The sequence below is a fragment of the Aquarana catesbeiana genome, linkage group LG08 (genome assembly GCF_042186555.1).
Source record: "Aquarana catesbeiana isolate 2022-GZ linkage group LG08, ASM4218655v1, whole genome shotgun sequence".
In the NCBI taxonomy this organism is placed as follows: Eukaryota; Metazoa; Chordata; class Amphibia; order Anura; family Ranidae; genus Aquarana; species Aquarana catesbeiana.
Genome location: NC_133331.1, coordinates 260,494,362 through 260,512,996, shown reverse-complemented (window position 1 = coordinate 260,512,996; position 18,635 = coordinate 260,494,362). Strand labels below are relative to the sequence as shown.

Sequence of the window (18,635 nt, the reverse complement as noted above, 5' to 3'; positions counted from 1 at the left end):
GCGTCTCTCTATCTCTCCTCAACAGCCCAGGCAGTCGGCAAGCTCCCAGCTCAACCCCGAAGGGCCCACATACCGCGTGATGAGATTACAGTTATCCCCACCACGATCTTGTGCTTCCAGTAGCCCGGCCAAAGCAAGAATGAGACTGGATCCCTTTGCAGAACACAGTGAGGTAAGCCATACTCCTCATAAGCCAGTCACACTGCTGCAACAGAATCTGCAAAACGACTCCATTATCACTGGTTGCCCCATAGTGGGGAAAGCAGCAGACACAACCTTAAAGGACGTGTTAGTGTCCCTAAGGAGCTCCCTTGAAACTGATATGCTGTCTATCATGCAGAATCTAGGCCACAGTTTAAATCTCATGGAGGATAGAATCAGTCATGTTGAAACCAATATTTGTGGCATTACTTCCACAGTCAATGACATCATTGACACACAAGAGAAACAAATACAAGATACAAGTAGATAAAAGACAAATTGGCGGACATTGAGGATAAATCCCGATGAAATAACATTCAAATTTGTGGAATATCAGAATCAGTGCAACTCTCTGGCCTACCCTCATACGGGCAGTGCCTGATTAAATCTCTCATGCCCGGGGCCCCCCTGATGCTCTCCCCATCGAACAGTATCAGCGATAGCCGCGTTTGCGGCCCCCCTCTGTACCTCGGGTCTCTGTGACCCCGTGTTTCTGTGACCTGCCGTAGCATACTCTTATATCTGGCGTCTCCTGCCTTACCTGTGGTTCTCCATCGGGCTCGTGTCGGAGCGGATACCCCCATGCCCTCCGGGCTGGGCTGGGAGCTGGGGAGGTGCGGATGAGTGTTGCTGGCAGTGGCTGGGGTAGCGCTCGGTTCCCACAGCTCCTTGAAGAAAGAAGCATACATAGAGACAGCTCCTGGCACTGTACAGCGTGTGGTGCGTGCAAACAGGCTCCGGGCAGGGAGCACATGAGACACACAGCGATGTAGTAGCCTGATGGACTCTGAAGGAGCTGCGCGGGGCATGGCAGTAGGAGAAGCAGAGCCGAAGCTGCCGGGTACAGGGTAAGAGCCTCAAGGCGCCGAGACCCAGACAGAGGGTAAGTGAGAAGGGAAAAAGAAAGAAGAAAGGGAACGTGTTCTGTGGGGAGGCGGTCTGTAACCCTCCGGCATCAGATCTATGGAAGCAAACGACTTGAAAAAAAAAAAAGGGTAATGGCAAGCAATAGGAGGAACTTGAGCTGAACTAAATTGATTTACACCAAACCTCTAATGTTGTACATAATGCCCTACATGCCCTGTGTTTTGGATGCTGAAGAGTGAGCAGGACTGTATTGTTTTTGGTTTTTTGTGTTTTTTTTTTTCTCTCCAATTTCTCCTAATGTGGATCAGTTTAAAACAGTAATCCCCATGCTAGATGCTAGACGAAATGACCTGGTAGTAGAACTCTGTATAAATCTTATGGTCATAGGTTGGATGGAGCGAAGGGGCAAGAAGCGTGAGGGGCAGGACGAGGCTTCTTCTTAATAACGCCAAGCCGCCTCCATGAGGAGGAAATAACAATCATAAGAACTGTAAAAGTCATATACAGGTTAAGCAAGTCAAAGCGGAGCTTCCATCCAAATCTTCGATTGCTCCTACCCCTGATTAGGATCAGAAACCTGCAAGAACTATTGAATATCTAATATAGAAGACAGTTTACACCACTAATATTGCTAACACACAGTGGACATGTGGGAGTAAGAGGGGCACGCTCGTAGGTGCGAGAGAACCAGGAGAATTGGGTAGCAGGGGCTGAGAAATAGCGTACCAAACGATCGCGGGGGAGGTATAGTGGATTGGAGAAACAGAGTATATTATAATGCACTAAAGAGGTCCGGGGGAGGAATATATTTTGCTCAAATACCATTACACTAAACACCCCCTCTGCTGGTACTGTTGGCAGGACCGTGCCACGTTAGGCAATAATTAGACAACAATAGTCAATCGCCAAAACTTAGGAACCCACCCCGGACGGTAGGCAAAACCAGTCCAACAAGGCGATTAGAGAGGAGGGGAGGGGATCAGTGTAATAGAAGGTAAGGCAGGGTGGAAACTCCTGAATACTAGGGAATAGGAAGGAAGGCATGAGAGGCAAATCAACAAAGGGGATGGCATCTAACCAGCCGAGAACAAGTGCAAGTCCGGGTACCATCAGGAAGTACATGGTACAGGAAAGCAGTAAAAATAGCCCAGGCAAACAAACGGGGGCTAAGAACAAAGCCCCGGAGAGTCTACCAAAGATGGGGACAAGAAGACAACCAGCAGAGATAGACTCCCACACTGTAAGTGATGAGATACTGGACGAAGAAACAGCTGAAGCCCAATTAAAAAATCAATTACCAACAAAAGGCGAAATGGCCGAAATGTTTGCGAGGCTGGAAACCTCAATAAAAGGAGAAATTGATTCCTTACGAGAAGATATGAATCAAACTCTAAAAAGAGTGGAAGAGGCGGAAACAAGGTTGGACAGACATGGTGAAGAGCTCGATGGTCTCAAAAAACAATTAGAGGAAGTTCTAAAAGAACAAAGAAGTATTCTGTATAGAATAGAAGATCAAGAGAACAGGAGCAGAAGGAAGAACCTGCGAATAAGAGGCCTTCCCGAGACACAAGGAGAAAAAGAAGACCTACATGGAAAGATGGATATAATTTTTGGGGGAATGATCACTGCATCCAATACGAGCGGTAAAATAAAATTTGACAGAGTTCATAGGATCCGCAAGCCCGCAGTAATCAACGGAGACGTCCCACGAGATGTGATAGCGAGATTCCACAATTACAAGGACAAAGAAGCAGTGAAGGCGTATATGAAAAAGAACATACCAGTGAAGTACGGAGAGACGAACTTACAGATTTTCGCAGACCTGGCAGCGGAAACGCTGGCCAGGAGAAGAGTGTTAAAACCTCTACTGGACCAGCTTAAAGCGCATGAAGTTAAACAAGCTGGAAAACCCCAAGAATATTTAAACGGGTACAAAGAGGGCCGCTTGGCAACCTTAAGATTTCCGGAAGAAACACAAACATTTTGCAACCGTCTAGGGATCCCATTAGTGGAAGTCCCGGGTTGGTGGGAAAGAACTGGAAATAGGGACCCCAATGAAGAACAGCAGACCTGGAAGCCAGTTTTCAAATCCAAAAGGAGATAACCAGAACCGAACCCGCAAAGAGTATGGAAATAACAAAGTAGTAATTGAAAGATGCTGGGGGGGAGGTTGGGGGGGCCGGGGTGGGCTGGAGTGAGGGGGGGGCAGACATGGGCAATCCCCGAAGCAGGGGGGAGCACTGGATACAGAGATGCCTAGTCCGAGTTCCACCTCAAGGGGGACAACCAGAGGGCTAGGTGGAGAGGGTGGGCCCCTGGGTTTTCAGGTCTTGGAAAGACCAGACGCCCCCAACAGAGAGGGGGGAGGTTGGAGGTGGGGGGAGTGGGGAGGGGGGGTTGGGGTGGGTGGGGGGGCGGTTTGGGGAGAGGGTAGGGGGTATCTACCAAGAAAACAACGGAAAAATAAGGATAAGGACCTCACTTTACCAAGGAGATATGAACAAACATAAAAAAGTGTAAATAAGGCTGGAAGGCTTAAAGATAATTACCTATAATGTACGTGGTTTAAATGCTCCCATGAAAAGGGCTAATATAGTGGGCGAACTTAAACTCCTGCAGGCGGACGTAGTACTGCTGCAGGAGACCCACTTCGCCATAAATAAGAACTACAAAATATTTTCGAAAGATTACCCCCTTTGGTATTATGGGGATTCCCCGATCAGCCGAGCAAAAGGAGTGGCCATAGGGTTCGCGAGGGGAGTACAAATTGATTTGGACGAGAGAAGGGTGGATCCTGAAGGGCGGTACTTATTCTTGAGAGGAAAATTAAATGGAGTAGAGTGCACCCTCGCAAACATCTATGGCCCAAACAAAAACTCTGTTGGTCATTTACTGAAGTCAACAGCAGATCTAATGGAATTCAAGAGAGGGGGTGTAATAATGGGGGGTGATTTTAATTTTTGTATGAAACCAAAGGTGGATAGTACGTCACATGTACAGGGGACTGGAATGAGATGGAGGAACAAATTAAAACAGAAATTGCACCAATACCAACTGGTAGATGTTTGGAGGGTACAGCACCCCAAAATAAGAAACTATACATTCCACTCCCCTGTCCATGCGTCGTACTTTAGATTGGATTTTTTTTTTATAGAACATAGGCTCTTAGAGGCGGCTGTTAGCACAAACATCGGCATAATGACTTTTTCCGACCATGCACCAGTGACGCTACAACTAAAGATAGGAGAGTTTAACAACAGAAGTAATATGTGGAGACTAAATGAGGAACTTCTGCATGATAAAGTAATAGAAGAACGAGTGAAAAAAGAATTAGAGATGTATTTCAAAGAAAATAACACGGAAGGGGTATCAGAAATGACGGTGTGGGAAACCCATAAGGCCTACATTAGAGGCATCATGATTAAGGAGGGGGCGGAGAAGAGAAAGAGTACCAGAGAGAACACAAGGGTCCTGGGTAAAGAAATTGATACACTAGAACAGCTCTATAAGAATAAAAATGATAGTGAAATTTTGTTAAAACTCAGCCGCAAGAGGGAGGAGATGAGAGACCTTATAGAGCAAGAAACAAGAAGGATTTTTAACAGAGTAAAAAGAGAAAGGTACCTATATGGGAATAAGCCTGGGAAATATCTAGCACAGGCCCTAGCGAAAAAAAAATCAGCAAACTATATAGACAAAATACAGACAGGTAAAGGGGATTTTGTACATAAAACAGTAGAAATTGCCAGGAAGTTTCAGGAGTATTACGAGAGCCTATACACCATCAATAAACTAAGAACTAAAGAAGAGGCAGAGCAGAAACAGGAAGGAGGAGCAAATCAGTCAACTAGAAGCCCCTATCTCTGAGGAAGAAATAACAAAAATAGTAAAAGAAACACCAGCGGGGAAAAGTCCTGGGCCAGATGGCCTGACGAAACTCTATTATAGAAAATTCAAAGATATTTTGGTCCCAAAAATGTGTTCCTACATGAATGGGATTGGGGAGAAGTGGGAACTACGTAAGGAAGCTCTGGAGGCCACTATTGTTGTTATCCCAAAAGAAGGGAAAGATGGAACGCTATGTTCCAGCTATAGACCTATCTCTCTCCTAAACCTAGATACTAAAATATACGCAAAAATTCTTGCGGACAGGTTGAAAAAAATAATGCCAAATAGAATACATCCAGACCAGGTAGGTTTCATCCCCGGGAGGGAGGGGAGAGATAACGGAACCAGAACCCTGTTAGCAATACAGAAGATGAAGGACGGTGGGGCCCCAGGTCTACTCCTGTCGATTGATGCTGAGAAAGCATTCGACAGGGTAGACTGGGGCCTCATGCAGCGTTCGTGGGAAGAGATAGGTCTAGGTGAGAAAATGATAAAACGTATTAAGACCTTATATAACAGACCTACAGCAAGGGTAAGGATAAATCGGACATTATCAGCACCGTTCGAAATGCTCAACGGAACGAGACAGGGGTGTCCATTATCACCCCTGGTGTTCGTGTTGGCACTGGAACCACTCCTTTCCAAGATAAGACAGAGCCCAGACATAAGGGGGATAAAGGTGGGGGAGGAAACCCATAAGTTAGCGGCGTACGCGGACGACATTCTTTTTTATGTGACTAGCCCAAGAATTTCCCTGCCAAATCTAATGAAGACTTTAAAAGAGTATGGTGAGGTATCAAACTTTAAGATAAACCCATGGAAGTCTGAGACCTTAACTTTCAATATATCAAAAAAGGAAGAAGTTATACTCCAAAAAAACTTTTCATTAGTATGGGGTAAAAAAGAAATCAAGTATTTAGGGGTTAAGTTAACCAAAACCAGCGCAAGCTTATATCAAGCAAATTACCTCCCTCTATTGGACGAGATTAAAACAGAGTTAAATAGAACAACAGGAAACCTATCCTGGGGGGGCAGAATTAACATTTTTAAAATGGTCATCCTACCCAAAATCATGTATAAAATGCAGATGTTACCGATCCCACTTCCGGAGGCTTTTTTCAAAACAATACAGAAGCTATTTCTTAAATTTATATGGAGAGGGAAAAAAGCAAGAATAAGTTTGACACAATTAACTAAAGAAAAGACAAGAGGGGGTTGGGGTGCACCAGATGTCAGAAACTATTATAACGCTGTAATATTGTCACGGATAGTAGAATGGGTAAAAGAAAATAGAGAAAAGAGATGGGTTAAGATGGAAAGCACTATGAGCACAGTTAATTTAGGTAAAATAATATGGATCCCGCCACGGTTCAGAAAACTAGGGAAGGGCACAAATAATATCACTGGTAACGCACTAAAAATATGGGATCATTTACACAAGAAAGAAAAATGGGAATACAACTCACCACTAATACCACTTACTAACACAGAATATTTTACCCCCGGAATGGAAGTATGGTTTGGGAAATGGATAACATTAGAAAACGCACAATTGAAAGACATCATGGAGCAGGGTAGAATCTACACATACCACGACTTAAAGAGTAAAGAGGAGTGGAGATCGATTAAAGAATGGCAGTACAACCAATTAAAACATTTTATAGAATCTCTACCCCAGCCAATAAGATCGGAAGCAAACCTGCTCCCTTTAGAGAAAATCTGTGTCGATAAGGGAAAGAAGAAGGTGATTTCAAAGATATATAGAGTACTTTTGGAAAAGATAGGACCAGAGATACCATCCTACATTGAAAAATGGGAGTCCGAACTCGGAACATCTCTAAACAAAGAAGAGATCAAACAAATATTGCGCCGGGTACACGTCACTACAGTAAATTGGAATATGATAGAAATAAACTATAAATGTTTAGCTAGATGGCACATTACCCCTGATAAAGAATACAAATATCAAGACGAAAAGTCGAAATATTGCTGGCGAGGGTGTAAAGAAGTAGGGACGTTGTCCCATATTTGGTGGCAATGCCCGGAAATTAATAAATACTGGGAAGAGATAAGGCAAACAATCGGGGAAATAACCAACATAACGATCCCAGACGATCCGTGGTGTTGCTTATTTCATGGGATAAATATGCCAACTAAACAATATGTGAGAATCCTATTGCCGACATTCTTAAATGCAGCCAAAAGTCTTATACCCAGACACTGGAAGGAACCATTAAGACCCACAATGAGGAACTGGTGCAATAAAGTAAACGAGATAGAAAACTTGGAGTACCTGAGGTTTAGCGATAGTGAGGATTTGGAAGTCTACAAGGAAAAATGGCAGGATTGGGTTAAATTCAAACTAACATTGAGATACTCCGAAGTCATGGGAGCTTAGGGTCGAGAATAGAAAGGGAACAGAAGAAAAATATAGGTAACTAATAAGAGGAACATTGAAGAGAAATCGAGAGAAAGGTCCGGAATCATAACTGGTATAACTGGTAGATAGAGGGGTTTGGGGGGGGATGGAGGGGGGGAGGTATAAGACTTAACGTTGGTATGGGGGAATAAATGTATTTATATACACTATATAAATTTTCAATATTAAAAAAAAAGGGGGAAAGGGGAGAGTGCATATTATAAGATAAAAGGGAAAGGGAGGGGAAGGAAAGGGAAGGGAGGAGAGAAAGGGGAAAAAGGAAAAAAAAGGGGGAATATGAGCTACAATGATGTGATTGTGAGAGGGGAATAGAATGAACCGACAAGGTGAATTAACTACCCCAAAAGAATTGAAGTAGCACAAAGAAAAAAAAAATAAAATCTCTCATGCCTGAATTGAAAAACATAGAATTGGTCATTGACCGCATACACAGGCTCCCTAAACCATCCCTCCTACCCGCAGCAGTACCTAGAGATGTGTTCCTCCACATCCACTTTTATCATGTAAAGGAACAACTCATGCAAAAAAATGAAAGTCTTGGGAAACACATACAGTCAGCTACAAATTTTTGCAGATCTCTCCCAACACACACTAAACCGCCGCAGGCAACTCAGCACCATCACCAAGGCACTGCACAATCACAGAATCCTATACCAATGGATAGCACCAACAAAAATGTCTGTAACCCACAATGGCTCTAAGCATATTGTGACCACACTCCAAGAAGGTCTACACCTCCTACAGAGATGGCATATCATTCCAGATCCACCTGCTACAACACCCATGGATCAGAGCAATGAAGAGAGTAAACAAAACCAGCCATTGCCTCAGAGAACGAACAGTCATCACCCGCACTAAACAGCAACCGCAGAAACACCCACCTCTACAAGGTCCTGTGTCATGCAAGTCCACATTCGGCCTCAGAAACTTTTCACCCCAATTTTTTTTACCTTCCTGGCATCGGTTGTGCCCACGCTCAGGAAGTCTTTTCTAAGCTATTGACCTAGATTTTTTGTTATAACTTTTCCTTTTTCTTTTCTCTCTTGTTCTCTTCCTTTTACACATTTCATAGTACCTACATCTGGTTACCAACCACAACTCCTAAAACATCTCATAGAATCCAGCGGAACATACTGCTATTTCCATCGATTCTAACAAGATATCTCCTCAAGAAATATTCTAAATCTCTCAAATTCACCAAACCACAGTCTTACCGTATAATCTACTACCACTATGGCCATTACAATCCTAACCATCAATACCAAATGTCTCAACCATCCTGCGAAAAGATCTCTATGGAAACTAGCAGAAGAATCAAAATGTAACATTCTCTGTGTACAAGAGACCCACTTCCAGACTTCCAATCCACCATGCTGCACGCACAAAAAATTTCATTATCACCTTCTCTGCTTGCGCCTCAGCCAAAAAGAAAGGCATCCTTGCTGCCATTAAAAATACACTTACCTTTCAGCTCCATACCTGTAAGGCAGACCATGATGGCAGATACATCATCCTCGTTTGCTCCATTAACGATGCTGTATATACCATCATTACAGGATATACCCCTAATACACATCAGCTATGCTTCTTACATAAGCTCCACAAGTAAGTTAGTACTGTGCAACAGGGAGCAAACATATGGTGTGGCGATTTTAACATCACCTCGGATCCCATCCTAGATTCCTCCTCTATCCGATGCAAACCCTCCCTGGGACCACTGCTACCTATATTCCAACTATACAATGTATGGCGATGCCAACACGCAGAAGAGAGGGACTATACTTTTTTCTCACCCTGTCATAACTCCTACTCCCGCATCGATTTCTTCCTCTTTGACCAATGGACTTTACAGAAAGTATCAGAATCCAACATCTTTCCCACCACATGGTCTCACCATTCACCAGGAGCATTACCATAGAGGACATCCCAGCCCTCCTTCTCCAGCATATCTATGGTGACTAAACACACAGATCCTCCAATCTCCCAAATACTCACTGCTCCTCTACCAAGAACTTAAATCCTTTTTTCTAACTCAGTGGCTCAGTGACTGATGACTCAGTATCTGACACCTCGATATTGTGGGCTTCCCACAAAGCTTTTATGAGCTTTTATGAGAGGCATGTTTATTCAACTTGGTGCAAGGGACAGGAGACGAAGGAAGCAGCGGGTTGACGACTTACTAAAAGATATTCAAAGCACTGACTCACTAAATAAACAACAACCACACCCTGATCTTAAATCCAAACTAATCCAACTACGTCTAGAACTAAGATTGCTACTTCTAGAAAAATTTGACAAAGTCCAGAAACGCTGCAAAATGCACTTTTACAGCTCTGATTTGCTGGGCTAGGAGTTTTCCAGCTTTGTTGCCAAAGGGCAACATGTTAAAGCATACCCTTCATCTACCACCCTACCACAAAAGAAAAATTAAGAAACTCGTAAGATATGGCTGATACATTCAGCGCCTATTACAGTGCCCTGTATAACCTAAAAAATGAACCTTACCTAACACAACCAAATCCCACCTCCATTCAAGCTTTTTTAGACTCAGTACAATTTCCACACTTAACTGACAGACAAATAGAAACACTAAACGTTCCTTTCACAATCTCAGAAGTCGACAGAGCCATATACAGCCTACCAAACAATAAATCCCTGGGCCCAGACGGCTTTGTAGGGGAATACTACAAACAATTCAAATCTATCCTGAATAGGTATCTAGTCCAGCTGTTCAACAATCCTGCTTCCTCTGCCTCCTTTCCTCAAGAAATGCTAAAAGCAAGGGAAGGAACCCAATACCCCACAAAATTTCCATCCCATATCCTTATTAAATCATGACATAAAACTATATGCTAAAATCATAGTGAACAGATTGATTGACCTTAATCCAACCCTTATCCACCCGATCAATCTGGCTTCACAAAAGGTCGTCCAGAGAAACAAAATTCGCCGTGGGACTTTGAATGAAGTGTCCATGGTGATCACAGAGTAATAAGCATTTTGCAAGCTCTCCTCGCTTCATCAGGGGCTAATGTGTATATCTGATGTCTGTAACAACAAGTAAAATGTATTGGAGTATAGGTTATGATTGGACAACAACATGAAGCCAGAGCTAGTAATCCAGTACCTACTTGTCAGGTAATGGGCCCCGAGGGGGTGGCCCAAGGCAGGGGGCAGCGGAAATACATCTCACCAGGGAGCTGAGGGGGAGGAGACCATAGAATGGAGGCCCAGCATCAGGCACAGGGCAGGCATGTCAGATGAACAGAAAGGAGAGAGATGTACCCTACTGTCAAAAAAGGTCGTCAAACCTCAGACACTACCTGAAGGATGGTTAACATCCTACATCATGCTGAGACACACAAAATGTCTTCTCTGCTCCTATCTTTGGATGCAGAGAAGGCATTTGATCGAGTACACTTGCAATATCTAGCCATGGCTTTACAGAAATTCGGTTTTCAGGGCCATATACTTTCAGCGATAATGGCATTATATTCCCACCCTTCAGCTCCAGTCTATTGTTCTTCCATGCTATCCAAAACATTTGACATAAGTAACGGCATCAGACAAGGATTCCCTCTTTCTCCCATCCTCTTTAATATAGTTATGGAGCCACTAGCAGAGAAAATAAAAACCCAAAGTACCATCTCAGGTTTTCAAATCGGAACCACTGAACACAAAATCAATCTGTTCGCAGATGATATTATCATTGTTGACATTGACATTATTACTGACTAACCCCACAACCTCCCTGGCATCCGTACAAAAAACTCTGAATTCAACGAGGTCTCATATTATAAAGTGAACGACTCTAAATCGTGTATTCTGCCCCTAGTAATTCCTACCACACACCAATCAGAATTAGATTCCTTAGCCCATGTGTACGGATATTTGTTTTCTAATTCCTACTTAGGATTAAAACTAACCAACAAAACATCCTACCTCTACCAAGCTAACTATACTCCCTTCCTGAACAGCCTCCCAAAAGAATTGGAACAATTCCCCAAATTTGCCTTATCATGGTCAGGTAGACCATTTAAAATGCATAAACTACCGCAACTACTCTACCTATTCTGATCACTATCAATCTCAATCCCTAGCTCATTCTTTACCTCTCTGCAAAATATACTTGGACACTACATATGGCAAAAAAAATAGCGAGATGCTCCCGCGCCACTTTCATAAAACATAAATTGATAGGAGGAGCAGGACTCATCAACTTCAGAGATTACTATAACGCTGCACTACTTGCCCAAATTAAAACATGGTTCATACCCGAATACACAAGCCCCTGGTTAGACATCGAAACATACCAAGTCCCTGGTCGGGCTCTCAGCATCTGGTTACTCAGTTCACTTCAAAGGAACACACAGAGTATTAATTTTTCACCCACCATTGTTGCCTCGAGATTGGCATTTAAATACCTACTAACCAATGCTTCCAAAGGAACTTCCCCCTATAGAATACCACTATCGATATCTGTGTTCTCTATACTAATACTCAATCTCTCAACAAAAACATGGCAAGACAAAGGCATTCACTTTGTCTCAGACCTCTATTCTAACAACCTCTTTCGACCCTTCACATCACTACAAAATTCTTTCCAGCTCACTCCGATGGACTACTATAAATACACACAAATAACACACTGTCTACTTTGCAATCCGCACCTACATACTGATGTACACCCCCTCGTATGGACATATCTCTCATCATCTACAGCAAACACAAAAGGTATATCCCTGTTCTACATTATGCTAGGGGACAAGACATCTTTTAGAAAATCCCTACCATTATTAAAATGGGAAAGAGATATTGGATGCTCATTCACCGAATCCCAGTGGTGAACAGCACTTAAAACTAATTACAAAGCCTCTACATCCTTGAGCCTCTGGGAACTAGTTTACAAAATTACCCTTAGATGGTACATTACTCCCTCTATGATCCAGATTCCACACATATGACACTACCACACAACCACTGTGCTTGAGAAAATGCGGAGAAATAGGAAGTCTGTTCCAACTTCTCTGGCAATGTACACAAACAACTAAACTCTGGCTAGAGGTATTCTGAATCCTCACAGAAGTGACAGGGTTATTGCTTTCTCCTTCCCCAGAGCTAGCCCTCCTGAACATACCTTACTGTTTCCACACTACAATAACCCACATTCTTTTGGCCACCAGACTTACCATTGTCCGCCACTGGAGAACCTCAGATAGCTTGAGTAAAAACTACCCTGGTACACACCAATGGGTCCAATGGGTCTTATGAATGAATGTTTGCTACATACGAAGGTCGCTTGCCTTCAAACTCCAAACAATGGTCACACTGGCTAGAGTGGCATGAAAGAATAAACACTCCCTGATATAACTAACTCGGAACTAACGGAACTTTGTAACACTGGAACAATTTTGTAATACTCCACACATCCCTCTATATTCCTAATCAATATACGCATGTACTTATGAGTCTACATACCAGGTAACCTTATATTGATATAAGTTGTTAATGCTTCCCCAAGTTGTTAAATTTTATTCTTAAAAGCTCACTGGATCTACAGGGGAGATGTGTTCCAGGCTCCCCCATGACACAGTTTGCACCCAAGTGGGGTGTCTGGGGGGATTGGACTACACAGCTCACCTTACAGTCAGCACTTGTTATAGATACAGTGTTTGATCATGATTGGTAATTATATTCTGCCATATACATTCTTTAATATGTACCTCATTTTAAGTTTTGATGTATAACAAAGATTGTTAACTTTCATTACTTCTAAACCTCAATAAAAATTATTGAAAAAAAAAAGAAAGATATGAATTAAATAGTGTTTTTGGTTTGTGTTGCTCAGATGCAGTGAAGATCAACTTTAAATTACAATGACCATGGTAACAGAGGTATTTACACTAGCCACTATTACATACATTGGATACACCAGCTGCTGAAAGAGATTGAAACTTTTAACATACAATTCTCCCGATTTTTATCTCCAGCCTCCAACAGCCATTTTCTTAATCCCTGATGAAGGGGGTGGAGTGAGGACCCCAAAATGCTTTGGCTATTGTGCTCAATAATGTTGACAATGTTGTTTTGAAACAACACTGGATTTTAACATTTCGGTGTGGCGCCCCAATTCTTTCATCCAACCATATACAGTACATATTTCCCAAGGTTTTCCTTGGAGGTTTACCTATGTATGGGGGCAGCCTATACATCACCCAGATGCCCCCTTTTTAAACGGTTGCCGCCTGGCTCATTGTACAATGACGGCTGGGCAGGACCGCTCTTGTTCTGGGAGGACGTCATATGACGTCCTCCCATTCTTGCCACACATGCATGTTGATCGGTGGCGAGCTTAGTCCCTCGGACACAGCGCATCACTGATCAGGATAAAGAGCCAATAATGTTGGCTCTTCACCAACCACAGCTGATCACATGTAAACAAATGCCAGTTATCGGCATTTCCTTTCCTCAGTGCTGTCACTGTCTGAGGAAAGGAAAGCTGATAGCTGGCTTTCCTGTGACAGGGCACATTTACAGTGCCAATTAGTGTCCAGCTTTCCATCAGTGAAGCATATCAGTGTCCATCAGTTCAGCCCCATCAGTGCCCAACAGAGCCCATTAGTGCAGCTTATCAGGGGCCAGCAGTGCAGCTCCATTAGTGCCCATCAGTGAAGAAGAAAAATTACTTATTTGCAAAATGTTATAACTGAAATGAAGAAAAAGTTTTTTTTTTTTTTTTGGTCTTTTCTCTTTTGTTTAGCTAAAAATAAAAAAAACAGTGGTGGTTAAATACAACCAAAACAAAGCTCTGTCTCAACTGTTTGACAGCACTGAAAGCTGAAAATTGGCCTAGGCAGGAAGAGGGTGAAAGTGTCTGGTATTGAGGTGGTAAATATTACTTCGAGTTTTGTGATAATATCAATCATAGATGCAAAGTAGAATCCACTTGGGATCCCAGCGGCATTCAAACTGCTGTCTCAAATATTCATTATTATATTGGAGGCATTGGTGAACAGTGTAAATGCCCCTGTTACATTGGTGGTCACTGTATTGCCCTTTTACATAGGTGGTCACTTTAAATGTCATTTTACATTGGTGTAAAGTGTAAATACCCCCTACTATAGGGAAGGTTTTTTATGAATGCCAGTGTGTTAGGGCAACTTATTGCGAGAGAGGGTTTGCGAGAGCTTCCCATTGGGGGCTCATGGTGGTTGAAGGTGGAATATATGGGAGCTGGTGGTGACTAAATATTCAACCTTACTTACTATGTAACTATATAAAGACAACAGTCCATCCAGTCCAACCTGTATAGGTGTACGTGTGTAAAAAAATAATAATTTCCCATATCTCCATATATTGTTTTCACTAAGATGCCCATCCAAGAGTATTTTTAAACTATCCATACTTCCTGCCGACACCACCAATTGTGGAAGGGAGTTCCACATCCGTACCGCCCTGACAGTAAAAAATCCCCTACGTAGCTTAAGGTTAAACAGCTTCTCTTCCAGTCTCATCGTGTGGCCCCGTGTCCTCTTACACACCCTAGGACTGAAAAGTTTCATACTTACGCTGGGAACACCATTGAGATATTTGTATAACGCTATCATATCTCCTCTCAAGCATCTCTTTTTCAGAGGGAATACATTTAGTGCTTGTAGTCATTCCTCATAATTAAGGTCCTCCAGTCCCCATATTCATTTAGTTGTCCTTCTCTGGACTCTCTCCGGCTCCAGCACATCCCTTCTGAGGATTGATGACCAGAACTGGACAGAATACTCCAGATGCTGCCAAACCAGAGTCTTATAAAGTGGCAGAATAATCGTTTTATCTCTGGAGTAAATTCCCTTTTTAATTTTAAATATTTTTATTGAAGTATCAATGTTGTATAAAGCACAAGTGACAAAAACAGGAATGAGTATCGAGCACCCACGAATAGTGCTCCTTTTCAAATAATCATAAACTTAGGACCTTTATATAATAAACAGAGCAAACTTAATGCAAAATGTCTTTGGCGGAAATGCCAATTAACTTAACCATGTAACATAATATATAACCCCAAATATTAAGTCATTCACTGTAGAATCAAATGAAAAGAAAAAAAATAATAAATTTCTAACCGAGTAGGGACCGGTTACAGGTTGACTCAAGCTACTTTAACTTATAGCATTAGGAATGACTTGTACAGGGAGAATAATGTATGTTGTGAGGAACAGAGGGGAGGGAAGAAAGAGGGGGGGGATTGGGAAGGGAACCCCTGTATACATTTCTACTAGTATCATGTAAGCATAGAGATATATGTTCTGTCATAGCATCTCATAGTTAGCAACAATAACCAGGTCAACATGCATTTTAAGAAAAGGGGAATGAAGAAGAAAGAAAAAGAAAGAAAAAGAAAGAAAAAAAAGAAAGAAAGAATCGCTTTAAGGTGTAGATAGATAGCGAATCCATGGGTCCCAGGTTGCATCGAACTTCTTGGTAGAATTAGGAAGGACACAGGTAAATCTGTCGTTAACCATGATCCAGTTAAGTTTATTCTTCACGTAATCAAGAGGAACCATCGACTGCTTCCAGTATTTAGCAACAGTAATTCTAGCTGCCAGAAAAATATATGCTATTAATTTTGTCGATTTTTTGGGGACCTCATCAGGTAATTTGTGAAAAAGCGCTGGTCCTGGGATCTCCGTATATTAACCCCCGTCACAGAATATACTAGATTAAATATACGAATCCAAAATCTAGTGACCACAGGGCATTGCCACCAAACATGGAACATTGTACCCATCTGGCCACAACGCCTCAAGCAGGTGGGCGACGCAGATGGGTGCATCTTTGCAACTCTGATCGGGACCAAATACCAACGCAGAAGTGTTTTATAATTTGCTTCAATTAAAGTTGTATTGACTGATATTTTGGATAAAGCATAGGCAATATCTTGCCAATAAATTCCCTTTTTAATGCATGCTAATATTCTGCTGGCTTTGGTAGCCGTAGCTTGACACTGCATGCTCAGTCTGTCTTCAACTAGGACCCCTAGATCCTTCTCCATCCTGGAATCCCCTAGCGGTTCTCCCCAATGAGTAACTTGCATTTATATTTTTACCCCTCCCCCAATGCATTACCTTACATTTTTCAATGTTAAACTTCATTTGCCAGGCATTAGCCCACTCCATGAATTTATTCAGGTCCTCTTGTAAAGTTTCTATATCCTGCATTGTTATTGCCCTACACATCTTTATGTCGTCAGCAAACACTGAGATCGAGCTATTTATCCCACCCTCTATATCATTTATAAATCATTTAAACAGAATTGGTCCCAGGATATATTCTTGGGGTACCCCACTAACCACTCTAGACCATTCTGAGTATATGTTATTTATCACAACCCTTTAGACACGACCTTGTAACTAGTTTTCTATCCAAGAACAAACCCTATGATCCATGCCTACAGACCTCAACTTGTAGATTAAGCGTTTGTGGGGTACTGTATCAAATGCTTTTGCAAAATCCAGATATACCACATCCACAGGCCTACCTTTGTCCAGATGGCAGCTCACTTCTTCGTAGAAGGTTAATAGGTTGGTTTGGCAAGAGCGATCTTTTGTAACCCCGTGCTGATTACTGCTAATTATACTGTTTTAGTCAGCAAATTCTTGGATATGGTGCTTTATAATCCCTTTAAATAGTTTACAAACAACCGACATAAGACTGACAGGCCTATCTTCCCAGGAATAGATCTCTGCCCTCTTTTAAAAATTGGTACCACGTGGGCCTTTCGCCAATCAGCTGGTACAAATCCTGTCAGTAAGCTGTCCATGAAGATTAAGCATAGCGGTCTGGCTGTAACCTGACTGAGCTCTTTAAGGACTCTGGGGTGTAAGCCACCTGGTCCTGGTGATTTATTTATGTTAACTTTCTCTAATCCTTTCCGGACTCTGACCTCTGTTAGCCACAGGGGTTGATCCTGTGACATGTTACTAATAAAACTGTCATGGTTGGTACACCACTCCTTTTCCTGTGTGAAGACTGAGGAGAAAAAAGCATTTAGCACAGCTGCCTTCTCCTTGTCCTCTGTAACCATCTTCCCTTCCTGTCCTGGTGCCACATTAGAGGTGGTAGTGGTAACTGAAAACAATTATTTAAGTCCCTTGCTGACTTTGTCAGTACCAAGAAAAAATAAATAAAGAAGAGATGGTTTCAGAAGAGGGAAGCAAAACAAGAACACACATTATCCTATTTTTGGACATTTGAAAACTTGGTGCTACTCCCTCTATCTTTGCTGCCCTAGGTATTGACCCGCAAGTATAATTTGGTAAAAACAAAACACCTCTGCATATAATACAACATAGTGCAGAACAAGAAATGATTTACAAAATGACATAATGCAAAGCAGATTCAAACATAACATAAGATAATAATTTAAAAACAAATCACACAATGTGGGCACTGATTGGCTGTCTATTTTGTTCTTTAGATGAGCTTGCTAACACAATTTTATTTAAAGGGATGAGTCTTAAAGCCATATCTAACTTGCAGTGGTGCTCTGGGTAACAGAAACTTTCCTATAGCGAGTGATACTTAAAGGGGCCCAGTTATAAAAAATAATCATAATAATAATATAATTTTAAATGTTTTGCTTCACACTGCATTCGGAGGTTTGCTCGGCCAAACATCCATCATCCATCCATCAGAGGTCAGTGGGAAAAATGTCCCAAACATTGGTGGTCATAAGAAAGTTCAGCAGTGGAGGACAGAATGCCACCACTAAAGATTGTTGGTGTCACGCCCCATAACTATGTAAGCGTCATCAAAAGGGAGATCAATCAACCACCACTCAAGGAACCCCCTAGAAACCTCTGGAGGAATCTTTGGGTTCCACAGAACCCTCTTGAGAATGGCTGGTCTAGAGGCTTTTGTATGTTATTTGTTTTAAATTATGTATTAATATAGTTTTTTTTTTCCTTTTAGGTGTTCCTCTCCTTTATCTGCCAGCTGCTGATTTTTTGTGTCTCTGTTGCTGGTCTTACACTTATTGAGGACGGAAGGTTTTATTGGCACAGTTACGTTGAAACAAAATCATGTGAAAGTCTCCTAAATAGTGCTCAGCCTAGCAGATATCAATCGGATGATCTACCAAATAACAGCTACGGCCAGTATATCCAAGACACCAACTGGAACCTGAATCAATGCCAGCAAACTGTCAATCTATTTATGGTGACAACATTTTATGAATGGCCTTCAT

The 18,635-nt window shown here is 42.1% G+C and overlaps 1 protein-coding gene across 1 annotated transcript in view; it reads left to right on the top strand.

Moving 5' to 3' along the window:
• LOC141106380 (transmembrane protein 176B-like) overlaps positions 1-18,635 on the top strand; it is a 79,531-nt gene that overhangs the window by 49,749 nt on the left and 11,147 nt on the right. Inside the window, exon 7 of the mRNA XM_073597113.1 lies at positions 18,362-18,607. Coding sequence (XP_073453214.1) covers positions 18,362-18,607 — 246 coding nt within the window. The remainder of the gene's footprint in view (positions 1-18,361; positions 18,608-18,635) is intronic.